We start from the raw sequence: 26,710 nt of genomic DNA, 5'->3' as shown, positions 1-26,710 counted from the left end.
ACCTTTAGGATTAGCAACACTTCATTTTAAGTTTTTCCCCAGCACTGTTTTGTCTGCACACTCTTTCCAGCAAATGCATTAACTCAGGTTTTTTTTTAACATCCTAAAGGGCAGCAGCAGAGATTTCGACTCACTTCTTAAAGTTTATAGGTCAGAATGTTGCTGACTCATTTCTGAGGCAGGCCTCCACAGTGTCTAAGAATTTACCTTAAAGTCTTTAAAAAACAAAGAAAACAAAACAAAACAAAGATAAAGCAGTGCTCCTTTGCACCATAATTCAATTTGCTGACAGAAAATCTTTCTGGAATATTTGTATTCAATCTGTGTTTCTTCAGGAAAAGTCCTCAGAGCTGCAGGCTCAGTTTCATTCCCCACACAGTCATACTGGAAGGTGGCCAGTTTAACCACAGACTGCTGCTGTCAGCCAGTGAAGGTCTTTGCTCAAGGGCACTGCGACATTAGTTGGCAAGGAATCCAGCCAGTTAAGGGATTCAAACCAAAGCCCTCGCCGACACCAGCACAGATATTAAAGGGACAGTCAACTCCAAAATACAAAAATACGCATTTTTTTCTCTTACCTGTAGTGCTGTTTATCAGGATAATGGAACTAGACGTCACTTGTGGTGCTCGGAGCGAGCTGAAGATGTGCACAAGTGGGTTGAACATGTTCTCACTTAAAGGTTCAGTGTGTTTGATTTAGGCAAATGTAGTGCCATCTAGTGGTGAGGATTGCAGGTTGCTCGTTTGAGCTCGATCTCTTGTGCTGCCCCAGGTAAATTTACATCTGTTCACCTCCACTTATATTTGTCCGTTGATAATATAAGGGGTCGTGCTGGCTCCAAAAGTAGCTTTCAGCTCAGTCGTAACAACTTCACAGTGCTGAATAATTCAAGAGGTGATAAAACAAAAGCAATACTTTTGGCTGGAAGTCCTTTAGCTGCTCCTTTTATTCGTCTAAAATCTCAGTGTTCCTCTTTTATCTTCATGTTTTCACACTCTGCTTCCTACTATACTAATTTGTCAACAGTGCGGAGTGAGTCATTGATTACAGGCTGCTGTGAATTCATGAAGATGATGCTTGCTGCTGAGTCGGGGGCAGAGAGAAGTGTGATGGATGAGGACTCAGATTTAGAGCAAATAAAAGGCTGTCAGAAGCTGCTGAATCATCACACGTGTTTCTGACTCTGACATTCTGATACGTTTATGGAGAGAGTTTATTACACCTGCTGCAAAGTCATTTCCCGGCAGTGAACTTCAGACTTGTGTTTTTTTCCGCAAAATGTCAGCTGTCCGGGAAAAGACTGCCATGCTCTTTCTCTGGTAAATACAAAATTGATCATCCGAAGTGTTGATGTTCGATTAAATAAAATACAACCTAAGTTACCTGCCAGAAGTGGGAGATTCAGTGTCAACAGAAGCTGAGTATTTATCTGGTGTCAGGTGTTCATTTCTCGCTCTGCATGAGATCTGCTGAAGTCTGACTGTGGCTTATTGTGAAGGGAGGCTCAGTTCTGCATGTCATCGTAAATACCGGTTACCTCTGGGGGCCAGATGCAGAAGACTGTAGATTCACGACTAAAACTAAGACAGAAATATGCAATCACGTTCTGTTCGCCACATAGGTTCATTCATTCATCACACTTCATTTGAAAGTAATCAGTTACTTTACAGTATTACTCTCTGTGTGGCGTTACTTTCACCAAAGTGACCTCAAAAAAACTAATGTTGATTTGAAATGGATGAGGCACATGTTGTTTCACAGAAGCTCCAGTTTATTACAGTTCATGTCAAATCCAGTTTGGAGAAGCAGGCTGGAGTGCCACCACAGAAACTAAGCAATGCACTGCTGTGGACAGGGCAGCAGCAGGACATATTTTGGCCGCCTAAAATGATCTATATTGGTTTAAGTGTATGCTATATGGAGAATATTTTCACCTCTTAACCCTGCTGTCAGACAGCCCTTTCAGTATGGCATGGTTTCGGTACTCGATACCTTTAAGGTATGGAGTCAAACGATACCTGCATTCGATCCTTTTTGCACCGGGGGGTCTGGTGAAGTTGAGCATGGTGTATTTGACAGAGTCAGCAGTTCAGCGTGCTGAGATGCCACCAAAACATTCAGGATTTTGGCTACCATAAAATCTTCAATTAAAAGCCGAGCTCCAATGAAATGCAGAGTCCGCTGTACTAACCAGGTGTGGCTACACATTTTGACGTTGGTCTCGGTTAGATGCCGGTAAAATCAGGAGAGACTTATTTTTTAGGGTGAACAATAGCGTAAGATGAATACTAAGAAGTTCTTTGGTGATCAGACCCCATTGTAACGTGTATATTTAGGGGGTAGAGATGCCATCGTTGTGTGGCTCTCATAAACGCTGGTCTGAAGTCTGATGTTTGCACTTGTTCACAGCGCATTCTTCTTCAATGTGTGGGAAATGGTGTACGCATGGTTATTGCTTGACGTGTTGTTTAACCAGCTGAGTTCACCATACTCTCCTCAGCAACACCAAGGAAATTTTAATCTCCCACGAACAAACCACAGCGACCTTCGAGCCTGATTAAACAGCTGTTTGGCCACACATAAATCCAAGAGGTGTAATCTTTTTTTTTGTTTGTTTCTGTTCCTGTTTCCTCCCTCGAGCAAACAAATCATAAACACAGAGCCCTGCAGGTTCGGAGTTCTTGAATGTCATGGCTCCTCTTCAAGCTGTTAGCGTATTTATGGATGGTTGTTTTATGCCAGGGGTCAGCCTGATTGGACGGGTGGTGTGATTTACACAGTGATACATCAACTCAGGCCTTTAAAATTCCTTCTAAATATCAACTCATTTAGAGCAGCAGGGGGAATTGGCTGTCGGACTCATCTGTGGCTGTGTATATCAAGTTCGCCACATCTGACAGCAGCAGGGCTTGCAGAGGAGTTAACAGGACGGAGTTTTCTTTCTTCTCTGCCTGCTGTTTGAACGGTCTCCCCTAAAGTCCCTCTCAGAATCAAATAAAAGTAGATTGAAAAATGAAAAAGTCTAATTTTACGCCCATTATTCCTCCCACGTGGATCATTTTGGTTTCCACAGGATTTCGCTGCGGTGATTCATTGCTGCTGTTCTCGGTCGGAGCTATTCTGGTCACTCTCCCACGTCTTTTCTGGAAAGTGTACCTATAAAAAGGCCCAGTAATGATTAAAGTCATTTGACACACTGGGACAGCGGCAGTGCCAGATCAGCGCATTAATCTTGCTAATTAAAGTTGTGAATAATTTACTCTGCAGATATTTCAGATGGTTCTGCCTGCTGAAGTGAAGCCCGACAGCTCGACAGCTCAGAGGTCCCAAACCACGGGACACCTGGTCCTCACTATGCCCAGGGTACGTACAGTTACACATCAGGCTGGAACACATGTATACCTGAGCCAGGTGCACAACATGCAGCCAACGTGCTGTTTCCTTTTTTTAAGGATGCCAATGAGTTTTTCAGTTTGTTAAAATACACACTGAACTTTTAGCCACAATCATATATGAAGTTAAAGATGAAGATGTCAGGTGCTCCAACACGTAAAGGGACAGTTCACCCTGAAATGAAAAATACATATTTTCCTGTTACCTGTTGTGCTGTTTATCAATCAAGATAGTTTTGGTGTACGTTGCCAAGGGTTGGAGATATCGGCCGTAGAAATGTCTGCATTCTCTCCAAGATAATGGAACTAGACAGCACTCGGCTTCTGGTGCTCAAAGCGCCAAAATTGTCATTGACATTTGTGTTCCACACATCCACATTTATCCGTGTACTCTATTACAATTTAGTTTATGAAGCACCTCCCTCGCTTAGAGGTTAAAACATAGACGATCAAGATCTGTGCTGCAGTGGCTCACTGCTAAACACTCCGGCTGTGAGTTGGACACAGAGATCAAATTATTGTCACTCATAGTTTGTAAAACCCTCCCAGAGTTTTAAACCAGGTCATGGCTGTGTGTTCAAGTTTTTTAGAAGTTTAGTGCATTGTCTGTGAATTTGTCTCCTGTAGGGGGCGACGTCTGAAAATATAGTTTCCTGATGACCTATGAACTAAAACCTGTTTTTTCTCTTCGCAGAAAAACTTTAAAGATCTTGTTAACTTTGTCAAATTACGACTTTCCTCATGAACCTCAGGCTGTTTTCTGTGATTGTTTTGCTAACAAGGATCAGACATTTTCTACTCTGAGGTTTAATGACAGAATTCTTTATGGTGTCCATAAAGAGACACAGGTGCTGATACTGCAGAGTCAGAGCTGCTACTGTTAATCCTCCATATGGCCTCTAATACATCCTGCACCACAGCGCCAGTAAACAGTTCAGAAATGAAAGAGGCATCGAGTAAACATGTGTCTTCCTCTGATGTGTCTTTTTAGGCTGAAGGTGAAATCAAAGTGACAAAGACAGTCCCACGTCGGCCCCGAGCGAGTCAGAGCAGACGCAGCAGCTCGCCTGAGGGCAATAAGAGGTACAGATATTCTCTGCACCCGCTGCAGCTGCTAACCTGATGATAGATGTCCTTATAATGTGTGGACGGGAAGGACAATTAACATGTTGGCTTCATACACACTCAGCAGCTTCTAAATCTCATTCCAAAGCTGTCATGTCTGTCTCTCATGGTTACTTCTTTCTTTTTTTCTCTATTTTACTGTTTTTTACTATGATGATTCAATATTTTGACTATGGAAGTACATATATATATAAAAATAAATTATAACAACAAAAAACTGACAAGAACACACATAAAACAATGACCATAAAGACTTAAACCCAAAAATACGAAACAACAATGTGCAAAGGGACTGATGCCGACGCATTAGTTTCCATTAACATCTCACAGCACTTAATAAGAGTGTTAACTCTCTTCCACATCTTTAAAACTAATCAATCACAGTAAACATCATGTCTGCTTTAATAATGCAGGTATAAATGCAGATTGATTTGAAAATTCTCTGCTGTTTTTCCTCCCTCCGCTAATGTAACTTGTAAGTTTAAAGTCTCTGCACATTGATTTTTATATTGTATGGGGAATAATGGAAACCAACGGCTAGCTGGAAGAAAAACTAAAGACTAAAGCCTCCTACAGACTGTGAGATTTTAGCAGCCTTATAAGTTTAGTGCAGCTACACTGTGCGACATGGATCTAATAAACTTGATGTCTGATGATGCAGACTGTACGATGACAGCACTTACTGAATCACAGACGTACAATGCAACAGCTTCCCATGCTGATGCTGCACGGGTTTACTTCTCCAACTGTGAAGCACAACACAGAGGCTCACATTATTAAATAACCTAACGTTCTGTGGGCACTATATACTGCAGTGTGTGTGTTTGCTAGCTGCTAGGTGTCTCACCTGGCAGCTGTAGCTCCGCCTCTGTTTCCTTTCATGCTTCGTCCTTCTTTACGCAATCATGGTCAGAGCTGCAGGACACATCATACAGGCAAAGCTTCACAAGTTTTCCTCTTTGCTGGAATCCCACACATTTCTTTTAGCGTGTTTTGCCTCCATGGCGAGCTGCTATCTGTCTGTTTGTTTGGTTTAGCGCCAGTGCGTCATTTCATGCTGTGTTTCTATTGGTTGGTTAGTAGACGTAGGTGGTAACAGCAGTCACACAGTGAGATGGTCATCCCAAATATCTGCCAGAATTTTATCCCAGGCTGGGGCGTCGGTGGCTTAGTGGTAGAGCAGGCGCCCCATGTACAAGGCTGTTGCCGCAGCGACCGGGTTTCGAGTCCAGCCTGTGGCCCTTTGCTGCATGTCACTCCCTCTCTCTCTCCCCCTTTCACACTTAACTGTCCTGTCCATTAAAGGCAAAAAATGCCCCCAAAAAATATCTTAAAAAAAAAAAAAGGAATTTTATCCCAGGCTGTCTTTGATTGCAAGACCGTGACAACGGCCATCCTTGAACCTCTCTCACTGTGTGACGTAAGACCAAAGACATCATCCACTTTCTTTCACATTGGTTATCTTTCGTCTGGGACTGCCCAAAATCACACGGTGTATACCAGGTTCAAGACTCTACAGCCATGATAATAGCCTAGTGGCGCTTTACTTAGACACGGTTTATCTAAATGCTAACAAAGGCATGCTAACATGCTAACATTGCACTTCCATGAAGTTGTAGATTTGCAAAAAACAGATTAAAAATATGCTCGTAGGCTCCTCCTGGTAAACTGACCCATGTTATCAGTAAAGTGCCTTTTAACATGCTGCTATTCAGCAGGCATAATGTTTACCTTCATTGCCATTTTAATTTAGCCTGTTAGCATGCTAGCATTAGCTAATTTGCACAGACAAAGTACAGCTGAAGCGGGAATGTATTTGTGTTAGTTTGCAGATATTTGGTCATAAAGCAATGTTGACAATTTTCAATTTGATCTGATTATGACGCTGGAGAAGAAATTTAGTGGATCACAAAAGTTAGGATTCATCATCAGGTGAATGTGTGGAAAATTTCATGACAATCCAGTCAACAGCTGTTGAGATATTTCACTCTGTCATGAGCTGCGGCTGGAGAACGGCAGGCGGGAATCTAAAGACACTAGATTTATATTTAGGCTGAGGTTAATCTGTCTTGAAATCTTACATTGTAACTGAAACGAGGTTACATAAGAAAAAAACCTGTTTCTTTTTGTTTTACAGTTGTTCTTTTCTGTCTGTAACACTGTCTGTAACAGTAATGCAGAACAACCCCACATCCTGTACTGGGACCAATATCCTGTACTGGGAAATGGGTCAAATTCAAGAATAGATATGAATCATCATTGAAAAAATAACGAAATACCCCACAGTAAAAGCTGAGTAGTTTACTGTATGTGAGAATCATCCTTCCAGTATGATGTTGCAGCTCTGGTCAAGGTTATCTGTGGCAAGTCTACGGTCATTAGCAGGGAGAGTGCTATCATCAACACGGCTGATAAATTGAATCATGCAGAGCATTTAATATACAACAGGCATCTGTAATTAGGACAACAGGGACCTGATAAGCCGGAGGCCCTTAAGTATGTGTGTATTCAACTCAAGGCCAAACAAAGACTAACACCGCGGCCAGCCGAGACCAACACTTGACTCTGATGAATTCATACAAACACACAGACCACTCAGCTGCCTGCAGGCCACAGTGCTGCTGCTAGTCGCTCTTTATGCCTCATTAATATTACAAACTTAGTATTTATTACTATTTTATCTTCTGTTACCACCAGGAACAGACACATAAATATGACAGTACTTGTACAACCAGGAAAAAGTCCAACAGTACCTCAGTCTTACTGTAAGTTTTAAGGTCTCTTTTACACCAGTAGTGGCGATCACAGTTGACAGATGCTTTTGTTATTATCCTGAATTATGAAGATGGAGGAAGTGTGGAGTTTTAGCAGCAAATTACAGGTGCAGAGCAGAAAACAGGAAGATATTTAACCGGAAAAATGACTAAAATATTAGGGGGTAAAGTTTTGCACATTAATAGTTAACTCAAGGCCCATTTAGTGTTTTTGTTCTGGAGCTTTCTCCCTCATCTCACAGTCTTCATCAGGGTCCTTAAATACACTCATAAAACAAGGGATAGTGAAACTAAAGGTCTGTTTCACATGAAGGCCATTGCCACTATTTGACTGGCAGCCCGAGGGCCAACTGTGGTCTGCCGATCAGTTCTGTTTATAAATAAATAAAATTAACAACCTAAAGAAGAAAAAAAATTAAGCCAATAACTGACATGTTGCCACTTGGCCTAATTGCTCCTGATCCTCAGAATCTCCCAGCTGGTTTGAAAGGCATGTTTTCTTAAAAAAAAAAAAAACATTAGTCATAACCAGAAACTGTAAAAACAAAAATGATCATTGGAGTTTTCAAATTTCAGACGATCGTGGAACGCAACAATGAATGCTTCCACATTCAAACAAAATCAAATCTGAGATTAAAATAGTGAAATTTTACCTCCTGTGACCCTGCGTCCTCACAAGACGACATCACATTTTGGGTTTGCTGCACCTTACCCCCAGTTTCCACATACTCCGTCTGTGCCGCGCTACACAGCGCCATGGATCTGGAGCGACCGACGGCACGTTCCCTCGCCTACTGGATGTGTTTCTGGAGCGCCGTGCCGTGTAGCGGAGCCACAAGCTCACACGTGGAAACTGTGAAATCACGCGATAAAAAGCATTCACTCCCAAAACTCCTGCAGTTTCACACCAGGTCTTCTCCTTTCGGTTTGTATCCTTGTAGAAAGGATGTGTGGTGTCATACAAAATACTATGGTTTTCCACTTCAACTATGAGTTACTCCTCGTCCACCTTTCCTCGGACCCTCGCACTGACTGACAACTTGTGCGGCAGGATGTGACGTGATTTAAAAAAAATTGAGAGTTTATAATCCGTAGTCCACGCATTGGGTTGTGTTTTACCAGATGCTGTGTGTGTTCCGGTTTGGTGCGATCTGAGCTTCGTGGCTTGACTTGCAATGGATGCACAGTCACTGAAAAATAGACCTGGCACGTATGTCTGACAAAGCGGAGTGCTGTGGCACTTTTGGGACACTCCAGAGACGCTGCGCGGCGCTCGCTGTGGAAATGAAGCTATTCACTAGAATGGGATGCGTATCTGCTACGCACTGCACTGCGCTGCACAGACGTAGTATGTGGAAATTGGGGGTAATACTTCATTCTTCTTAACTTAGACCTGCTGTCCTCATTCAGGGAAAAAATTTTGTGTCATCTATTGGTAGCAAAAGCGCAATACACTAATCCATGTAAAAACAAGATGGCAGACATCTCTGCAAAGTCACAAAATTGGACATCTTGGATGTCTTGGACATTTGTAGTTTGACATGGCAACAAGTTTCACCAGTTTTAGCAGGAGCAACAAGCTAAGACGCTGTTAGTTAGGAATACTCGTTTGAGGACATTGGGACTTTATTATTATATCACACAAGCAGATTAGGAGTGACAGACTGTGTCTTCTTCAAGGAAAATTTATACAGAGTTACAACAAAAACAAATCACAAGTTTTCTTAATGATGTTGCATTATTTGCAATTTAGTTTTTGCTCAGCCATGCTCAGGGATTGAAATGAAGTTATGAACCATTTTAAATGTGAACAGTGACCACTACCTCATAGAATTATGAAACATTCATCAAATGTTCAACTGTTTGTAGTTTTGTTTTTGATCAGCCATGTTCAGGCATTGAAATAAACAGTTTTATAAAAACAAACCCAATGTCATCATATGAGGACACCACTTTTTTTTTTTTTTTTAGAAACTACTCACTGTCCAAAGACAATAGTTTGTTTTTTAATACGCCTATTAATCCTAAATAGCAGGGAGAAATTAAGAATGAATACCAAAAAAAGCTCGGATCTTCTACATGTCTTGTTTAAAATTTCACCAAAAAATAACTATTTGCACTGATCAGGTCCTGTAAAAAAACATTAAATTCTGCACTCCTCTGTGCAACTAGGAAGCCATTAATGACTCAGCTGAGACCAACAGTCACATGACAAAAATTCGTTGAAATTTTGACCAAACTGCAGCCTGTTTACACAGAGGAGAGGACGTTTTAGCAGAAGGTGTAAAAATGTAAATCATAAATGCAAATTGCAATGCAGCAAAATAAAAGTTTTGGAACTGTGAGGGCATGTTGTGTCTAGGGTACTGACCCCAGAGCGCTTCTGAAAATGTGGCCTGTGAATATAGTTGCATAGCCCTGGAATACTGTTGATATCATTTATTGTAAATTGGCTAAATCATGCAAAGTGATCCGTATCTGTGCAAAAACAACTCAGACTACTCTGATTACAGTGGAAACTTCATCCAAACAAACATACATACAGGGCATACTGTGCTTCATGACTCAACACTAACATAAAATATTTAGAGTACCTCTTCCTCTGTAGAGTAGACTGAACCACAACGACCGACTCACTGAGGTTTGGTTCAGGTTAGAGCTCAGCAGCTTTTCCTCTTAATGACCACATTAGTCCGCAGTGCTGTTTGACTGAGCTCTGTTTCTTCTCCTTGCCTGGAGGTGTGCTCATCACTGCACTGTCATCATTACCATTTTATGACGACGAGCTGCTTCTTGTCCTTCAGCTGGCCCCATCAAACGCAGTAAAGAGCCCCAGTGCGATCCTGTACCCTCAAATTAAACATTCGATAAAAATGCTATGGTGCTCCGGCTCCACGGCAAGGTGACAGGTGAGCTGCACGGCTGGCTGCAGAGTTATTGCACCATTTAGACATGATTAGGGGCGCCCTTTGACCTCAGGCTTACCCACAGATTCTATATTCAGCCTCTGGCATGCATGGAAATGGATCTGAAGATCATGATTGGGTTTGAAATGGATTTGCTTGATGACACAAGGCAGGGCAATGTGTAAATTGTATCTTGGAATGAAAGATCAAATGTTATCTAAAACCCACAGCTCATGTGGCCTGTGATAATATCCCGAGTGGTTTTGAAAGGTTAGACAGAGGTCAGGGTCACCTGCACTGTACGTTTAAGTCAGCAGGCTCACAATTCCTGCAGCACTATGAGCCAGAAGTACTCTGCAGGTTTAAACACTTCAGTTCTCAGGCTGCAGCTCATAATTATCTTAAGCACTTCATCTGTTTGTTTGTTTTTGTACATGAAATAATTGAATCGATGAATCATCAAGTCTGGAAAGCCAGAAAATACAGAAAAATGTCCTTTAAAGGTTCCAAGAACTGAAGGTGATGTCTTTAAATGTCCTGTTTTGTTTCAACAAACAGTTCAAAGCCCAAATAAATCCATCCGCAGACTTAAAACAGAGAAAAGCAGCAAATTCTGGCATTGGAGAAGCTAAAACTTTTCCACTGATCAACCAATCAATCAACTAATCTGTTTAGCACTGATCATAACTATTAAAGGGATAGTTTAGATTTTTTGAAGTGGGGTTGTATGGGGCACTTACCAGTTGGCATGCTCCTACTATGGAGAAACAGGCTGAAGACTGAAGGAAGCCAAGCAATGTGCTGCTGTGGACAAAACACCTTATAGCCACCAACAAAAAGTCCCACCAAAAGCATCTACCAGTTTATGTGTATGCTATATTTACAATATTTTCACCGCTACACCTTAATGTTAGACAGTTATTTCCAGTGGGAAAATGTAGCTGTTACATCACTCTCTTCAAGGCTAGACTCCATTGACAAAAAATAATTTTAGCTCACTTCTTTTTTTTTCTCCTTTATTCACCATTTAGTGCATACAAATATATATACATATAAACAAATATAAAGATAACAAGCAGTGGAATTGCTTGCAACAAGCAGTGATTAATAAAACAGGCAGATGTAAACAAAACAAATCCAAACAACAACAACAATAGCGACAGTGGTAGCAGCACCAAAGAAAAAGAAAGAGACAAAACTTTAAAAAAAAAACCAAAAACAACAAGAACAAACAAGACAAAATTGAGATAAACAAAACAAGCAAACAAAACAAAACAAAAACAAAAAAGAATCAAGTAGATAGTATGATCTGTTTGGGTTTGAATTTCGGGTTACAGGATGGGTTTTGTTTGGTGATCTTCTTTACATTTCTCCAGTCACCTTGAGGCGTCCTGTTCTACATATCTACCAAGTGTAGTAAAAATCCATATGGCGGTTAGGCCTAGATAAGAAATGAGCTCTCTAGCGCCCCCATTTTGTTTGATGGGGTCAATAATGGAGGGGTCCCCTCAGATTATGTGTGCTCATATGCCTACAAAGTTGCGTGGTGATGGGTGAAACCCTTGAGATGTTCTACACCTTTATGTGATGAGCCACGCCCTCCGCAATATTCATTGCCTTATAGAAGCTCAGTTTTAGGAAGTTTTCCAACTTTTGCCAAGAGGGAACTTTAGATATTGCTCCCTAGATTATGTTCACCCAGTTTCATGCAGATCGCTCAAACTTCCTAGGAAGAGATCCATTTGAAGTGTTTTTCAAAAAATTCAAAATGGTGGAAAATCTATATAAGCGGAAGTTATGGGTTCTTGAGGCAAATGTGTTCCTCATGAGGAGAGGCATCTCTGTGCAAAGTTTCATGTCTCTACCACATACGGGGCATGAGATATGCCCATTCAAAGTTTGACATTTCAATGGGTTGCTATAGCGCCCCCCTTTGGCCAATTGATGTAATATTGCTTCATTGGCATCCTCCCATGACCCTCTACCACTGTGCCAAATTTCACATGGATTGACCAAGTCAGTGAGGAGAAAAACATGGAACAGACACACACACACACAGAGTTTTCATCATTATATAGTGAGATATAAATGTATAAATAAACTGAAAATACAAATTCTCATAATGCTTTTAGTTCATGCTTTTCTTTTATGTATTACAGATACAGTTATGACAAACTCAACTCTTCTTCGACTAAAACAACAAATCAATTATCAGAAAAGTTGCTAGTTAATTTTCTATCCATCAGCTTATTGATTACCTATTGACTAAATGTTCAGCTCTGCCTCTCCTTGTTCGTGTCAATAGCCATGTTTCCATCAGCCTGTTGATGCGCATCTAGAAGTATCGCATCGGAAAATTATGATGGAAACGCCAAAATTCAAATTAAATTAGTTTGATTCACACAAACTAAAACACGCTCACTGTAGCCGGGTTTTGGTTGATTCGAAAAAATGTTGATTCTCAAAACGGGGGATGGAAACAGTTATGTTCGAATTAAGTCTGACGTAGCGCACCTCTCTCCATGGTGATATCCACACTCCGGGTCAGGAAGGCGGTAATGCATTTACAAGCTGGTTGCCAACCGCCAGAAAACGTAGAAGAAGAAGATTGCGAGACTTGTTTTGTTTCCAGTTCTGCAGAAAACTCGTGCGAGTTCGTAGTTTTCACCAAAGTCCGTACATTTAATGGAAACACACAGGATTCGTATTTCTTTTAATGCACATTTCCCAATGATTCAAATCACTTTTGGATGGAAACATAGCTACAGTGTTGTCAGACCTCTGCTAGAATAAGGTTCTGATAAATCTGATTAATGTTTTACGTTTACTTTTTCTTTCTTTGAGTTATTTTAAAGGTCCAGTGCGTAGGATCTTGGGAAATATATTGGCAGAAATGGAACATATTATTTATTTCAGTGTTTTCATAATCACCGCCATGTTGTTTCTACAGTAGTTTAAAACAGACAAACCAAACACTGGCTCTAGATAAGGCCATTTTGTGTAGGCCATGGTAGTTCTCCTACAGGCTTTGCACATGGTAGAAGTTTCATTTAGTTGTATTCTGGAACCTCACCACTAGATGCCACTAAATCCCACACACTGGACCTTTAAATACAAACATAAATCATAATTAGTGCCAGATCATAGGCAACTGGACTTGCTTGAGCTTCTTGAAGATGTTTCACCTCTCATCCAAGAGGTTTCTTCAGTTCTGTCCGAAGTTCAGTCCCAACTGAAAAAGCGTCTTGGACGAGAGGTCAAACGTCTTCAAGAAACTTAAGCAAGTCCAGCTACCTGTGATACAGCACTTACAACTACTGTAACCTGGATGACTGAGAATCCTCACCAGTAATTGCAAATTTTGCATATTTTTGGGATATCACAGCCTCCTTAGGGTAGCAGAAAGGCGAGGGCCGGTGTTACACCCTCTGCAGTCAGGTTATAATAATGCATGAGTCATCTTTACCCATAATAAATTGACCCAGTGATCGTGTCCCTCGGGGCTCATTTGATTATCTTTGTGTACAACAGAATAACCGTAGTGTTCAACCCCTGACCCCCCACCCTCCTCCCTCCCCACCTCCTGACCCCTGCATCAGCCAGGCTGCAAACTTTCCAACAAATGACTTTATCAATATTGCACCATGTGCAGTTATCCCATGTCTCCAGCCCTCTCATTATAACGCGCTCTCTGTCTGATAATAACGTGTGAGTGACAGAGACTTTGCTCCTCTGTTGATGGTCCACAGACCTCATTACCTGTGAGGTATGATGACCAGCGGGCTTTTGCCTTTGGTGACCTTTTACAGGAAGCCATTTTGGACTTTTAACCAAGGAGGGCATCAGTAGAGGAGCCCCGCACTAATGACTCCATCCATCTCGCATAGAGAAGTGCTGACGATTAGGTTTACCTGCCCGTTACCAAGATGAGTGTTGAAGCTAAACTTAGACCAGGCTCCGAGATGTCCTCAATCTTTAACCCCCCCTCTGATCTCAATTAATATACTCAAGATTAATTTAGTCCCCTATGGTGATGTCTGTTAAAGGACATTTTTACGAACAGAATACATTTGCAGTTATTTTCTGGCTGTTAGTAAAAAATGGATCTTAATCACATGACTGAGGATGAGAATAACCAAGATGAGCCAAAATATAAAGAAACTACCAATCACGCCTAAAGCTGTGTGTGTTGTGTGCATGTTTTTCTACAAACCCTTTTTTCATTCAAAGATACACTCTGCGGGATTTTTCTGATAAACAACATTAAGACTCGTACAGATGTAATCCCTCTCAATCAACACTTACAACCCACTCTCACTGTGTGATGGTGGTGTATTTATCTGCAGAGTATCTGCCCTCTGCCTGGATTTTCTTATTTTAATCTTATTTTGCTGTGTTCAAGACGTTCCTGAGCACAGAGCGCAGGTGAGGTCACGACTTAATATACCATAAGCAGCATGCATCCAAGAGCAAGCTACGGAAATTGTGGACACGGTGCCAAAAAAAAATGCAAATATAGCGCAGTGGAACGCCAAGGTGACAAAGCTTGTGCCAAAACGAGTGTGAACCTGGGGTTGGCTTCCACTTTCACTTTTGCTCAAGAAACTGTTTAAGAAACAGCAGCCGACATTACCTGCACAGTTTACCTTGAAAGAAACAGAAGCAAACTTCTTTTAAAAAGTTTATCAAACGCACAAAAATGAAAAGCTTGAAATGGACAAATATTTTATTGAAACTACCTGATGAAAGAGTTAAACAAGATTATGAAACTGATATCAGCTGCCAACATGAACAACATGATATTTTTGATATTCTGTGCAAAGTTGGTTGTTATAGTGGCAGACAGGAAACAAGAGACTTGTTAGGTTGCGGCTTCATAATAGTCTTCTTAATCGTGTAGCTACAAGGGTGGCCCATGAACACATTTTGATATGAACCAAAAATAATTTAGGTTTAATAACCTCCTCAATGCAAAAGATGTAGAGAAGATGACTGTGACCTTCAAACGTTGGTTTGATACAGACGGAAAAGTGCAGGGAAATAAATGAGAGAGAAAATGACAGGCTGAGCTGCTGTCTGTTGGTGACCATTTTAGATTTCAGACATGAAATAAAGTCTTTGACACATTTTTTGTCGTCAGTCGCTACTGTTTTTTTTAAATTTAAGCCAATGAACCAAAGCACCACAGACTGTTAATGTAGAAAAGCTTCAGGTGTCCCTCTCCTTAGCAACACTTTCCATCTCCTCCTGGGGGATTACTGGGGGAAGTTCATTGCTCTTTGAAAGGATGTACTTGAATTTTTATTCTATTGTATTATGATTATATCAGTGAAAGAAAAGGAACAACTGGGAGGTGTCTTTATTTTTAGGGTGTAATGCGATGGTGCTACTGGTCCGGCCCACTTGAGATCAGATTGGGCTGTATGTGCCCCATGAAACCTCTGCCACCAGTGTGTGAATGTGTGTGAGTAGGTAAAAGCTGGCTTGTTGAATATTGTTAAGCACCTTGAGTGGTTGCTTAGATTAGTAAAGCTCCATAGAAATGCACTCTAGTTACTGTTTAATCAATTAATTAATATCAAATGTAATAATGCTAATGCTATCTGTGGGTTTTGGACTGTTTGGACCAATAAATGCGAGAATGTTTCCTCGGACATTCTGACCTTTACTCACTTTTTTTTACCCTGGCTCCAGACCTACATAAACAAATATGAGTTATAAGATAATATCAGCCAGTAACATCTCATTCTGTGTGTATAATTGTCACTTAATCTACAGTTTAAAGAAAAAATAATGCTATAAAAGCTTCTTCGTCTCCGTCTCCTTGTGACATAAACACATGTAGATTTTCCAGTCGATGGGTGGGAGCTCAGGGGACAGTCAGGGAGGGCGACTGATAAACAGAGACGAGTATCGTCACATCTCTCCATCAGGCCATGCAGAACATGACATCAACCATCTCCGAGTCCACGTTGTTTAGTCTGGTTCTTATCTAAATGTGAATCACTGCACTCCAAACCTAATCCAGTGTGGATCGGTGGCCGCAGACACTGAACAGAACCTGCTGATGTTGTTACTGCAGCCGATTACAACTCAATTACTGCGGGACCCCATCACTGAACTGAGAGTGATAACCTCACAGCAGCTTAGTCATGATAGAAGCCTAGTCACAATTATCTGCCTGCAGACATGCACGAGACCTACTCTTACATTAGCACTGAGTCAATTCAGCGCTCGGGTCATGTCCTCTGTGTTTTTACAGGAGGAAGTTGTAGGTTTCAGGGTGACGGGTTACGTTCTACAGTTGAAAGAGTTGCAGATTAGAGTGACATATTTCAGTTCTCTTAATGTCAGGTACCCCTCTTCGACAGTCATGGGCTTGGTTTGGTTTGGTTTGGGCCGTCAGCCCAGCACAGCAGGGATTTGCATTTCCATTACAACAGGGATACCTGCTTGAAGGTGTGTCTTATCTGATGACAGCTTGTCTTAGATGATGGCGTTTAAAAGCAGCGGGCTGATTCACAGCTATTTTTCCTGCGCGTGTTTTTCCACAGCAGGGCAGGTAAAAGAAGTTTACCTGTTGGAGGTGAGCTGTTGTCAGAGGTGCAGTAAGAGCCTGTTGTCTGCAGCTCTTCATCAACATCTCACTGTGGCTCTTTTACTCTTCCTCCCGGCCGTATTATTACACTTGATCTTATTGATGAAAAGCTGCTAACAAAGTCCTGCTAATTCAGCAATGAACACATTTTGTTTCCCACAGCTTCTCCACACTTTTATTGTGAAGCAGCAACATAAGGAAATATCGGGTTTTCGAGCAGCAACTTCACACAACTTCTAATCCGGCTGATAGCGAAGATGAAACAGTAAAATAAAGCAGATATCTAAAGTAAAAACAGGACGCAGGAGAGAAACTAAACTCCAAACCACAGAGATTCAGTTAGAAGCTACAGACGTACTGAGAGCTGAAGACACAGAGACTTTTAAAGACCCCTTTCTCTCTGGTTACCTGCAGACAATCTGAGTAAATTCTTGCAACACGCACTTGTTTGAGGGGGAGAAACAGGGTCATCAGAGGTTGGCTGTGGTCGGTGAGATGTCGCCACTAAACGCTTGAGGGCTGCGACCCAACTTTTGGATCCACTCCAGAGAAGGTCCATCTCTTGCGCAGCTCGGCGTTGCCTGTTGGTTTGACACAGTAAGACATCTAATGACATCACCATAGGTTTTGGGGAATTGTGGTAAACATTTTTTACTGATAACAGACATTTTATAGACCAGATGAAGCTCAAGCTCTTTGCAGGAGGACATTCCTTAAAAAACTGCTTCATTTAATAAAACCTGCAGAAACTAAATTAATCACTAACTTAGTAATTAAAGGCGCTGTATGTAAGAATGTGGCCAAAACGGTTACTGCACTCAAATTCAAAATACTGCCGTGAGTTGTGTCCGCCCCCCCTCCCCTACAGATTTGAGGTTGCTGGACAGCAGCACGCTGGAGACTGATTTGTTTGCCCACGGGCGGCTGCCGTGGCAGGGCCGTGTTGCCGCATCCTTGATCTTCGGTTTTCCAGCGGACCATTCGAGCAAGTCCGACTTCTCTGTTGCTAACGCTGCTGCCGTGATACAGCTGAGGAGGAGCCGGCTGCTAATGCTATGTACCGGACACTGCTAATGCTGCTTACCGTGCTGCAAACGTTTGTTTCTCAAAAAAAATCAGTCGGGTCAATGACCCACCTGCACATGGGCTACAATGTATGATCGAAAGTGAATAACAGTTGAAAGTATTTGAAATGTCCATCCCCGTCTAGCTATGATGCTGGTTAGCCAACTCTGGCTAAAGCTTACCTGTCGAGGAGAAGAGTAGCCACTTTGACATCTGATTTCAAATTCTTCTGTCTCCACCGTTCAAAAGCATCTCCTATATAGACCCTCGCTTTGCCTCGAGTTTTGTCTTGGCGTTTTTGGGAATCATAACGAGGTCGTTTGGGTGTAGTCGCACTGTCAGCCATTGTAGCTCAGTCGTAACTGTAACTGATGCTGAGACTCTACTGACTACGTGACTGGTAGACGGTGGTGGGTGGGGCAACAGGCCAAAACACAAATTCAAAACATAAACATGATTTGCGGGCCATAAAATATTTTTTTAAATGCGAATATTCTGGCTGTACTATTGTTGTCGGTGAGATCAGTATGTTATATGAACATTATTCCTTAGTCTCTGTGACATATTAGGAGGATTTTATGACTATTTGCTTTAGATTTCTTGCATATAGCTCCTTTAAATAGTATCCAAATAGTTTAAACCTTTTTGGTGACTCTCTTTTCATGTCTGGTTGGTGTTTAAAGAACTTCAACTCAGGACCTCAGTGTTTCTGTGATCTCGGCTGTGGACATTTCACTCGCCATCCTGTTTTTCACCTGTTTTTTTTTTTCTCCCGTGAAAACTGCAGCAGCCCTTAAAACGCTGTTTGGACATCTTGTCTGTTCCACTAAACATATCCGTTCTAAAAATAGACGCTCGCCTCTTTCTCTATCAGCAGGAAAATTACTTTCCCATTTTCTCCCGCCGAGCTGGTAATTTTCCTGCTGCAGAGTGAGTTCACTGCAGTGAATGAAGTCCAGACTCAAAGTACCATTGTGCTTACAGTACAGTATATGTCTTCTGGCAGCTTTATTCCCTTCTCAATAAACAAGTGTCAGAAAGCACAGAGTAATGAAGTGGCTCCTCCTCCTGCGTCCTGCTGCTGTTTGTCAGCTGCTCTGCAGGAGATTAAATTATAATTGCCACGCACTTCCTTGAAAATCAGCACATTTCATTTATATCGTCTCGCCTTTGGAGACTTATACCTAAAGTATATTTACATTTTAAAAATAAGCCTCCCTTGAAGTCGACTGCTTGACTAGTTGTGCAGACAACTGACCAACAAACTTTAGTTAAAGTCCTCTCAGGTTTTACACAGTGAGAGCTTTTCAAACTGGCTTGATATTAAGCCAAACACCAGTCCGGACCGGTATACCAACATTTCTCCAGCCATTGTTGTAGTGAAATATGAAGGTAACTTGTAGATCAGTGGTTCTCAAATGGTGTGCCTTAATGCCAATTCAGGTGTGACACACATTATTATTGTAATATTCGACTGGGCCTATACAAAAAGTTATGAATGAATTTTTACTGTATCAGTATGTTGTGTGCACCCATTCCCTAATAAGGAGGCAAACTCTAGCTAAAAAATGTAATTTAATTTAATTTAATTTAAAAACCCTCATGGGAACCTATTTGTCACTGTTCGCACATGGAAATTATAAGTGTTGTCACACACTAAAAGCCCTGATTGGCAGCCAGCGTGAGGGATGATAACGATTAAGAGGAGAAAGCCATGAGTGGGACAGTGCATCGCTGTATTATACGGAGCAAATTACAACAAAGTGTCAGCGAAGACGACCTACCACCGAAAGAAAAGAGAAAAAAAAAGCACAGTAGACAGTATCATGAAAGCCACCTGTCTTATTTTCATTGTCTTACATTGTGATACAAGTGATATTACATGTTATAGAAGCTGTTGTGCACAGATCTCAGGTGTGCCTTGAGATTTTGACTTACTTTTTGGCGTGCCTTGGGCAGAAATGGTTGAAATGGTTCCTCTTCTTAACTTCATGATTCAGCCGATCCTCGTCCATTGAGGTGCTCTCAATTCCAGCAACAGATATAAATAGAAACACAAAAGTTCAGCTCACAACAGCAGCGCTGCATCGCTCACAGTTATTTAGGACACTTCTTTCGTCAGCTTCAAATCCAAAATGTTGCCATATTGGTGCAGTTTCATTTTGTGGCCATGTCTCCTTTCAAACAAACACTGTGTGGGCTGCTCTGCCCCTCCCATCTTCTGAAATGGTCGCGGTATTCAACAAAAAACTTTGTGTGTGTTGTGACCTCTCTCGGCCACCGTAGACATCTCCCCCTTGACCAAGTGAGGCCTGACAGGCACATGTTTCATGTACTTACCCATTTGTAGTGCGAAATATTAATTCTCCAAGCGTTGGAATAATCACTGACGCGTGAGCCTGTCCACCTGGGGCTTTAGGTCCAAACTCACTTTGTTGGGGTTTATTGGAGATTTGCAAACACGGTGCACTACCACCACCAACTGTTCGGGTGTGGTTTTATTTTGACGGGACAGCAGCGGCCGCTGTGCGACGCGTCTGTTCGGTTGTGGTGTGAATATACATATGCTGCCGCTACACTTGTGGACCGCTTTGGGAGCGCTACGTGAACACATCACATGCAGCGTAACGCCGGGTGCACAACCTGTTTTTCCTGTTTTAACGGAGCATTTTCCCAACGCGTTCCCCACCCCCAGAACAACGGCGCGAGGTTCCGTCATTGATGGACCTGGCCAGATGTGGGCGGCTAGCTAGCGTGCTGTCAGGGAGAGCTGTTAGCGAAGTCATCTAGCAGAAGAGCTAGCAATATCTTCCTGCGAAGACCTCTCATGTTGACTGTCACTGTACCAACTGAACTGAGACGAGTTGAGTAGTGTACTGTTGAAAGAGCTGATATATAGGTGTGAAATGGGCTATGGAGATGAGTGCAAAATTCAAAAATATAGCTTAGCTATTAACCACATATAAATCAACCTATGGTCAACAATCACTTTTAATAGTGGAAAAAAAAAGCTTATGCTTATTTTTCTTTTGCATAAATAAATGAGATGTTGTTTGTTTACAACTACGATTGCAATTTATTTCCTACTTCCGGCACTGTGACACTCCGTTTCTCCCATGTTGTCAACATCCAAGTAGAAAAAATCCAACGTCTCCACGGTCTGATGGTCAGCTCACAGCCAGTCAGACACTAGTGGCTCCATTAATCCATTCATAAACATAATATGATGTTCATCACATTGTCATATTGCTTATTATTAATGCATGTTGGACTTAGCGCTGTGACACGTCAGCACAGGTTGCTGATGTAGTCTACTTCTTAATTTGCTAGAACATGTTGAAATGACAAATGCTGCTTCAGCTTCAGTTGCTTGTGAAGCGGCATGGCAACACTGGAAATCGATCCAACTCTAGTCACACCCCTCTCACTCCTCTCTCACCTGTACACTAAGTGCCAAACCTCCAGTCCGTCACTGTCACATATCTTACATGGTTAAGTTGATTTTATCTCAGGACACACAAACACAGAGCAATCAGAAAAATCCTCAGAGGTGATTTTAAAATCGTTCACCTCTCACAGCTCCTGTGGCTGAGCGGCGGGGGACCTGTGGTTTCACTGTTATAAATTGATTGATTAGTTATTGGAATGACTTGATTGTTGTGGGATGGAAGTGATGAGCTCAGAGGAGGAGTGGGATCCATTTGGTTTAATGGTAACAGATTGTGGTGGTAAAATTGACCATCATCCCCCTGGCGATGGAATTATGGATGTTGGGACACGTCACACTGAACTGCAAAACACATCCATTCATCTCAGCTTCTAATGTCTTGTTATTGTTAAACAATTGATGGAAAATTCAAACGATGAGATCTTTTGACTCGTCTGTCTCAAGAGAGTTCTTTTGGTTGTGTTTAGGAGTCAAATGGATTTAAAGACAGAGTGAGAAAACATGAATAGTGAAAGGTCATTGGTTGTTTTGATTCAGTGGGTTCTTCGACACATGTAAGTCATTACATAACAAGGCTGATCAGTATTTGAACTTACAACACCATCAGTTACAAGTTACATGTTATAATTATTTAAGCAGCGAAAAGAAACATGTAAAAAAATTCAAAATAAAACCAAGACACAGAGCCTACACTTTAACGTACACCACAGCCTGACGTGCTCCTTTCCAGAAATGTAACCACACGTTGCGGGGACGCAGACCTCCTGTCTAGTTTTGTAAGCTGAAAACTGGAATATCTATTATATCTAATCAAAGAATTAGTAAACAAGATTATGTATTATTTAATGCACGACCCAAAGTGGCATTTTTCTCTGATCTTGTAAAAACTTTAACATGAAACAAATCAAGATCAGCATCTTTTTGCAGTGTGCTCTCATCAGATATTCATGACATGACAAACAAAATCCCAAAGAGGATTCATGTCCCTCTGAGATAACAAACATACTGTCTAAAACATCTGGTAATTTGTTTTTCACAGCTCGACAGGAGCCTGATATACTGTACATAGGTATGAGGCTTTATGTAATATAACACCTAAACTAGAATGCAGATATGCACAGTCATATTTACAGTCTGCACATCCTGCGCTGTGCCGTCAAACCATATTTTTCACACATACATCAGGTCCCATATTGACCTTTTACAGTCACATTAAATCTTGACGTCTCTGCACCAACATTACCATGACGTTTACAAACAACTTCTCCTGCTGTGACATTAAAGTCATTCTCATTTGGCGTCTGTTTAACCATGACCTCTGTGTCCCTTCAATGATTATCATGTGTTAATTAAATTAGATCAGATAGACAGTAACTAGTAACAGATTTAGCATTCCTGTGGGGAATTAAATGGGCTCATGCAGGACGTGGCTCATGTTCAGATTTGATTTGTTTAGCAAGGCCACTGAAACTGCTCGTTCCTGATTGGCTGGCTGGTACCAGTACAGCACCAGGTCACTCTCTGCTCTAAATCAGAGCTCATGGTGTTTTCTTGTAAACAAACAGATTCATGGAGCATCAGAGTTCATCCTAGATTTTGGAAGAAGTAGCACATCTTCAAAGGAGGAAGAAAGCACTCAGATATTTTATTCATGTACCATTTATTCGTTGATTTATGTTGTGTATTAATTATTAGAATCTGAAAAGTTACTAAAGAAGTCAATAAATGTAGTGCGGTACAGAACAGTACTTACAGGATGTACTTAGTTACCAGGACTCTCAAATGTATCTTAAAGGATAACTTTGGTATTTTTCAACCTGGGCCCTATTTCCCCATGTGTATGTGTGCGTATGATTCATAGGTACAACTCGTTCTAAAATTGGTTCAGTACTGAGGGAGGCGGATGCAACCGGCAGCCGCGAAACAAGCTAAAACGGTAACGGGCAAATGCGTCCCGTATAAGTTTGTGAATTAAAAGTGCTTTTTTTTGCCACTGACCGGTTCAGATCGCCAGTGCTATCTCTGTAAATAGCATACTAAACCTTTCCCTTACCTCTGGGCTGTGACGTCATCTCGCGAGAGCTTTGCTCCACTGTGTCTGTAGCTCTCTCTACTCGTGGGACAGCCATCTTCTTGAGGAAGAGGTGTTTCGGGATTGGATGTCTTCTCTTCTTCGGCTGGCAGTAGTCATCTTGGGAGAAGTGAGCACTGCAGACCCGATGGTCTGCAAGGCGCAGTGTCTGGACAGGAGTGTTAGCATCCATTTGTAGCACAACTAGCCACAACTTCAGCATCTTGCTGTCCGACAAAGGCAGCCTATGAAAGCTGTACGGGGTGTTGCGCGACATCCTGCAATTCGGATAAGCACAAACACGAACCATTGTTTTCAATCAATGCAGTAAAACTCTCAGCTGTACTCCGGGACAACCAGCGCCACTCTGAGCGGCGCTCTGCATGGCTCCTCTGTTTTCTTCCGGCAACAAGCAAAGCTATCGCGAGATGACATCACAGCCCAGAGGTAAGGGAAACACTTAGTATGCTATTTACAGAGATTGCGGATAGCTCGTGTTGCGGCTCCCGGCTGCATCCGCCTCCCTCAATACTGAACAATCAATTTTAAAATGAGTTGTACCTATGAATCATACGCACACATACACATGGGGAGATAGGGCCCAGGTTGAAAAATACCGAAGTTATCCTTTAAGGTGCTAATCAGTAGACAGACGACTGTTGATGAAGATTTTAAAATGATTATTATAATTATTATTTTGTCTGTGAAATAAACTCTTTACATTCGGTGTTTCTCATCATAAAATTGTGACTCTCATCAAACATGCGTAACACACACAGAACAAAACCTATCAAACGTTTCACCATAGCACCACTAGTGCTCAAAACCCATTCAGTGTACCTTAAAACTACAGGTAACCATAGCAACAACACTAAGGCTGTAGGCTGTTTTACCACTTAATTCCCAACCTGGGTTAAACTGACGAGAATTTTAAAACTCTCCTTTTTTTGTTTTGGGAAGTGACCATAATCAGTGCACAGTGATAAACTCCACAGTGTCCCTGTTTAGACTAATGATGACCTCATTGATTATTTTCAGAGACTTGTTTTGCCGACTTAAGCCATACAAGAAGAGGAGGGTGATATTGTCTCTGACTTATTTCATTTCCTGATGTTTTCACAGGAGAAACAGTGTTCCTGAGAGGCTGGAGGTGGACCCCAGCAAGCACACAGCCATCGACCTGGCCAACATCGTACCGCGCCGGGACGCCAAAGAAGGTCCTCTTGAAACATCCAGGCTGGCTCCACCTGCAAAAACCTTCTCTGACGGGTTTGTGGACGACCCTGATGTGCCCCCACTGGTGTAAGACTTTAGGAAATAACACTGACCGCTAAGGATTCCTTGGTCCGGATGCCCTTCATGTAAAAGATGCAGATGACTGTCGAATTTGAAATGGTTGTATTAAGCAACTAATCTGCCTCCTCAGATCTTTATAGGGGTAAAAACACTGAGTCAGACCCTCTGCCCCCAAAATCTGTCAAAATTTAGTGACACATCAACTAAATCTCTGATGGAGGTAACACTGTGAAACTACTGAGTTGTAGAGAAAATACCAGCCATTTCAATAGTGTTACAAATCAGCAAAGCTTTTACTGACCCTTTAGATAACTTTGTGTCTCCTGTCTCAGCTCACTGAAAGAGTCAAGCTTCCGCTAAATTCCCACCCTGACACCTCTTAAACCTGATATATGTCACATGTATAGTGATTTATTGTTTGGAAAAATATCCTAAAATGCAACCAAAGCTTTTGAATACCAGACAATAAATGAGGATTTTGTATTAAATTCAAAATAAAATGTGAAAGATTTCTATTAGTTATCGTTCTGATGAACAACTTGGACAAAAACTTGTGGACAGTTTTAAACAGTGGGTCGACAGTCACATTTTGGTGGACACTAAAATAGCATTTGAAGTTGCTCTTTTCACTGAAAACTTTTAAAATATTTTTAGAGCATTTTTTTTGCCTTCATTAGACGATCAATGATAAAAAGATGGCAGAACAAAAGGGGAGAGACAGACGAGGAATGACATGCAACAAAAGTCCACTGCCAGATATGAACTGGGGCTTTGTGGTTTATGGTGACTTTAAAGGGAGAGTTCAGATCTTTTGAAGTGTGCTTGTATGAAGTACTAAACCGTAGTCAGTATATAACCCACAGTAGATGTCTGTCAGCACAGCCCCAGTTTGGAGAAGCAGCAGGAGTGCCAGCGTGCAAGCTAAGCAACATACTGCTGTGGACGGTAGCAGCAAGTAGGGATGCAGATAATATCAGCATGTCATTGATATCGGTCAACATACTTTTTCTTATTTTGCAAAATGAATAAATATTACATACATTGAAAAGCATTCTGTTTCATGTCTCCATCTGCTGGTGAGCCGTCAGGATAAGAGTATGTATGAATAATATGATGTTGATTCCACTACAGAAGAGACTTGATGATCTAGGGGTGTCCCCGACTGAGAATTTTTTGACAGATTTTTCCTTTAGCCGACTAATTTTCGAATCATGTTGTTTTTCCCCTCATTGATTAATGAGCTCATCTGTGTCAGTTTCCGCTCCGGAGAAAAGAGCTAAAATGCCCAAATAAACAAATTTATTTCTTCAGTTGGCATAATAAGATAATGATAAAAGTAAAAGGGTTATCATTTTATCTTTATCTTTATTCCTTTCACTTCATCCAGGTATGATGCTCTAGATGAGCGCAGACGTGCTGCAGCCTCGTCCATGTCTTTAACAGGAGTCGTTTCTGACTCGTCAGAACTTGCCATTTCATTCACAAATAAACATCCAAAAACATCATCAAAAGGTTTAGAAACAGTTTTCCTTCTTTCTGACTTCAAGTTACTTCATTAATCAACTCAGGTTCATACAAGTTCATCCACACGGACCGTGCGTCACGCCTCTCAATTGTTTGGCCATGTCGGACAAAAAGTAGCCAAATAAAAAATCATAATAGACTCTGACTCTGACACTTCAGGTAAATGAATAATCCTTCAAAAAAGTTTGATTTGAGAGCACATACCTCCTCCGAAGTGTTTGTTTATGCGCTCCGCCACCGTAAATCATCACCACATGATTCCCGAGCGCGGCACCGCTGCTGCTCACCGCTCCCTCAGGGGATGGGTCAAATGCAGAGAACAAATTTCACACACTCAGGTGTGTGACAGTCAGGTGGACTTTAACTTCAACTTTAAATCACCGTAGGCCTCGATGCTGCTCTGATGGTCCTGCAGCGCACTCACTCACCTCAGCTATTTTTGGATCGAGCAGCTGGGTGATTTATTCATGCGTAGTAATGATTATGCCTACTGATTAAACGCACACGTCA

General features: G+C 41.6%; 1 protein-coding gene across 2 annotated transcripts in view; it reads left to right on the top strand.

Moving 5' to 3' along the window:
* The window catches only part of dnaaf11 (dynein axonemal assembly factor 11), an 85,284-nt gene extending 58,921 nt beyond the window's left edge, over positions 1-26,363 (top strand). For both annotated transcript variants that reach the window (XM_049598531.1, XM_049598530.1), the window contains 3 exons: positions 3,269-3,364; positions 4,385-4,476; positions 24,503-26,363. In XM_049598531.1, the coding sequence (XP_049454488.1) occupies positions 3,269-3,364; positions 4,385-4,476; positions 24,503-24,686 (372 nt within the window). In that variant the 3' untranslated portion in view covers positions 24,687-26,363. The remainder of the gene's footprint in view (positions 1-3,268; positions 3,365-4,384; positions 4,477-24,502) is intronic.
* Positions 26,364-26,710: the final 347 nt, after the last annotated feature.

The sequence above is a fragment of the Epinephelus fuscoguttatus genome, linkage group LG15, assembly GCF_011397635.1.
Source record: "Epinephelus fuscoguttatus linkage group LG15, E.fuscoguttatus.final_Chr_v1".
Lineage (NCBI taxonomy): Eukaryota > Metazoa > Chordata > Actinopteri > Perciformes > Serranidae > Epinephelus > Epinephelus fuscoguttatus.
This window is presented reverse-complemented; position numbering and strand designations above follow the sequence as displayed.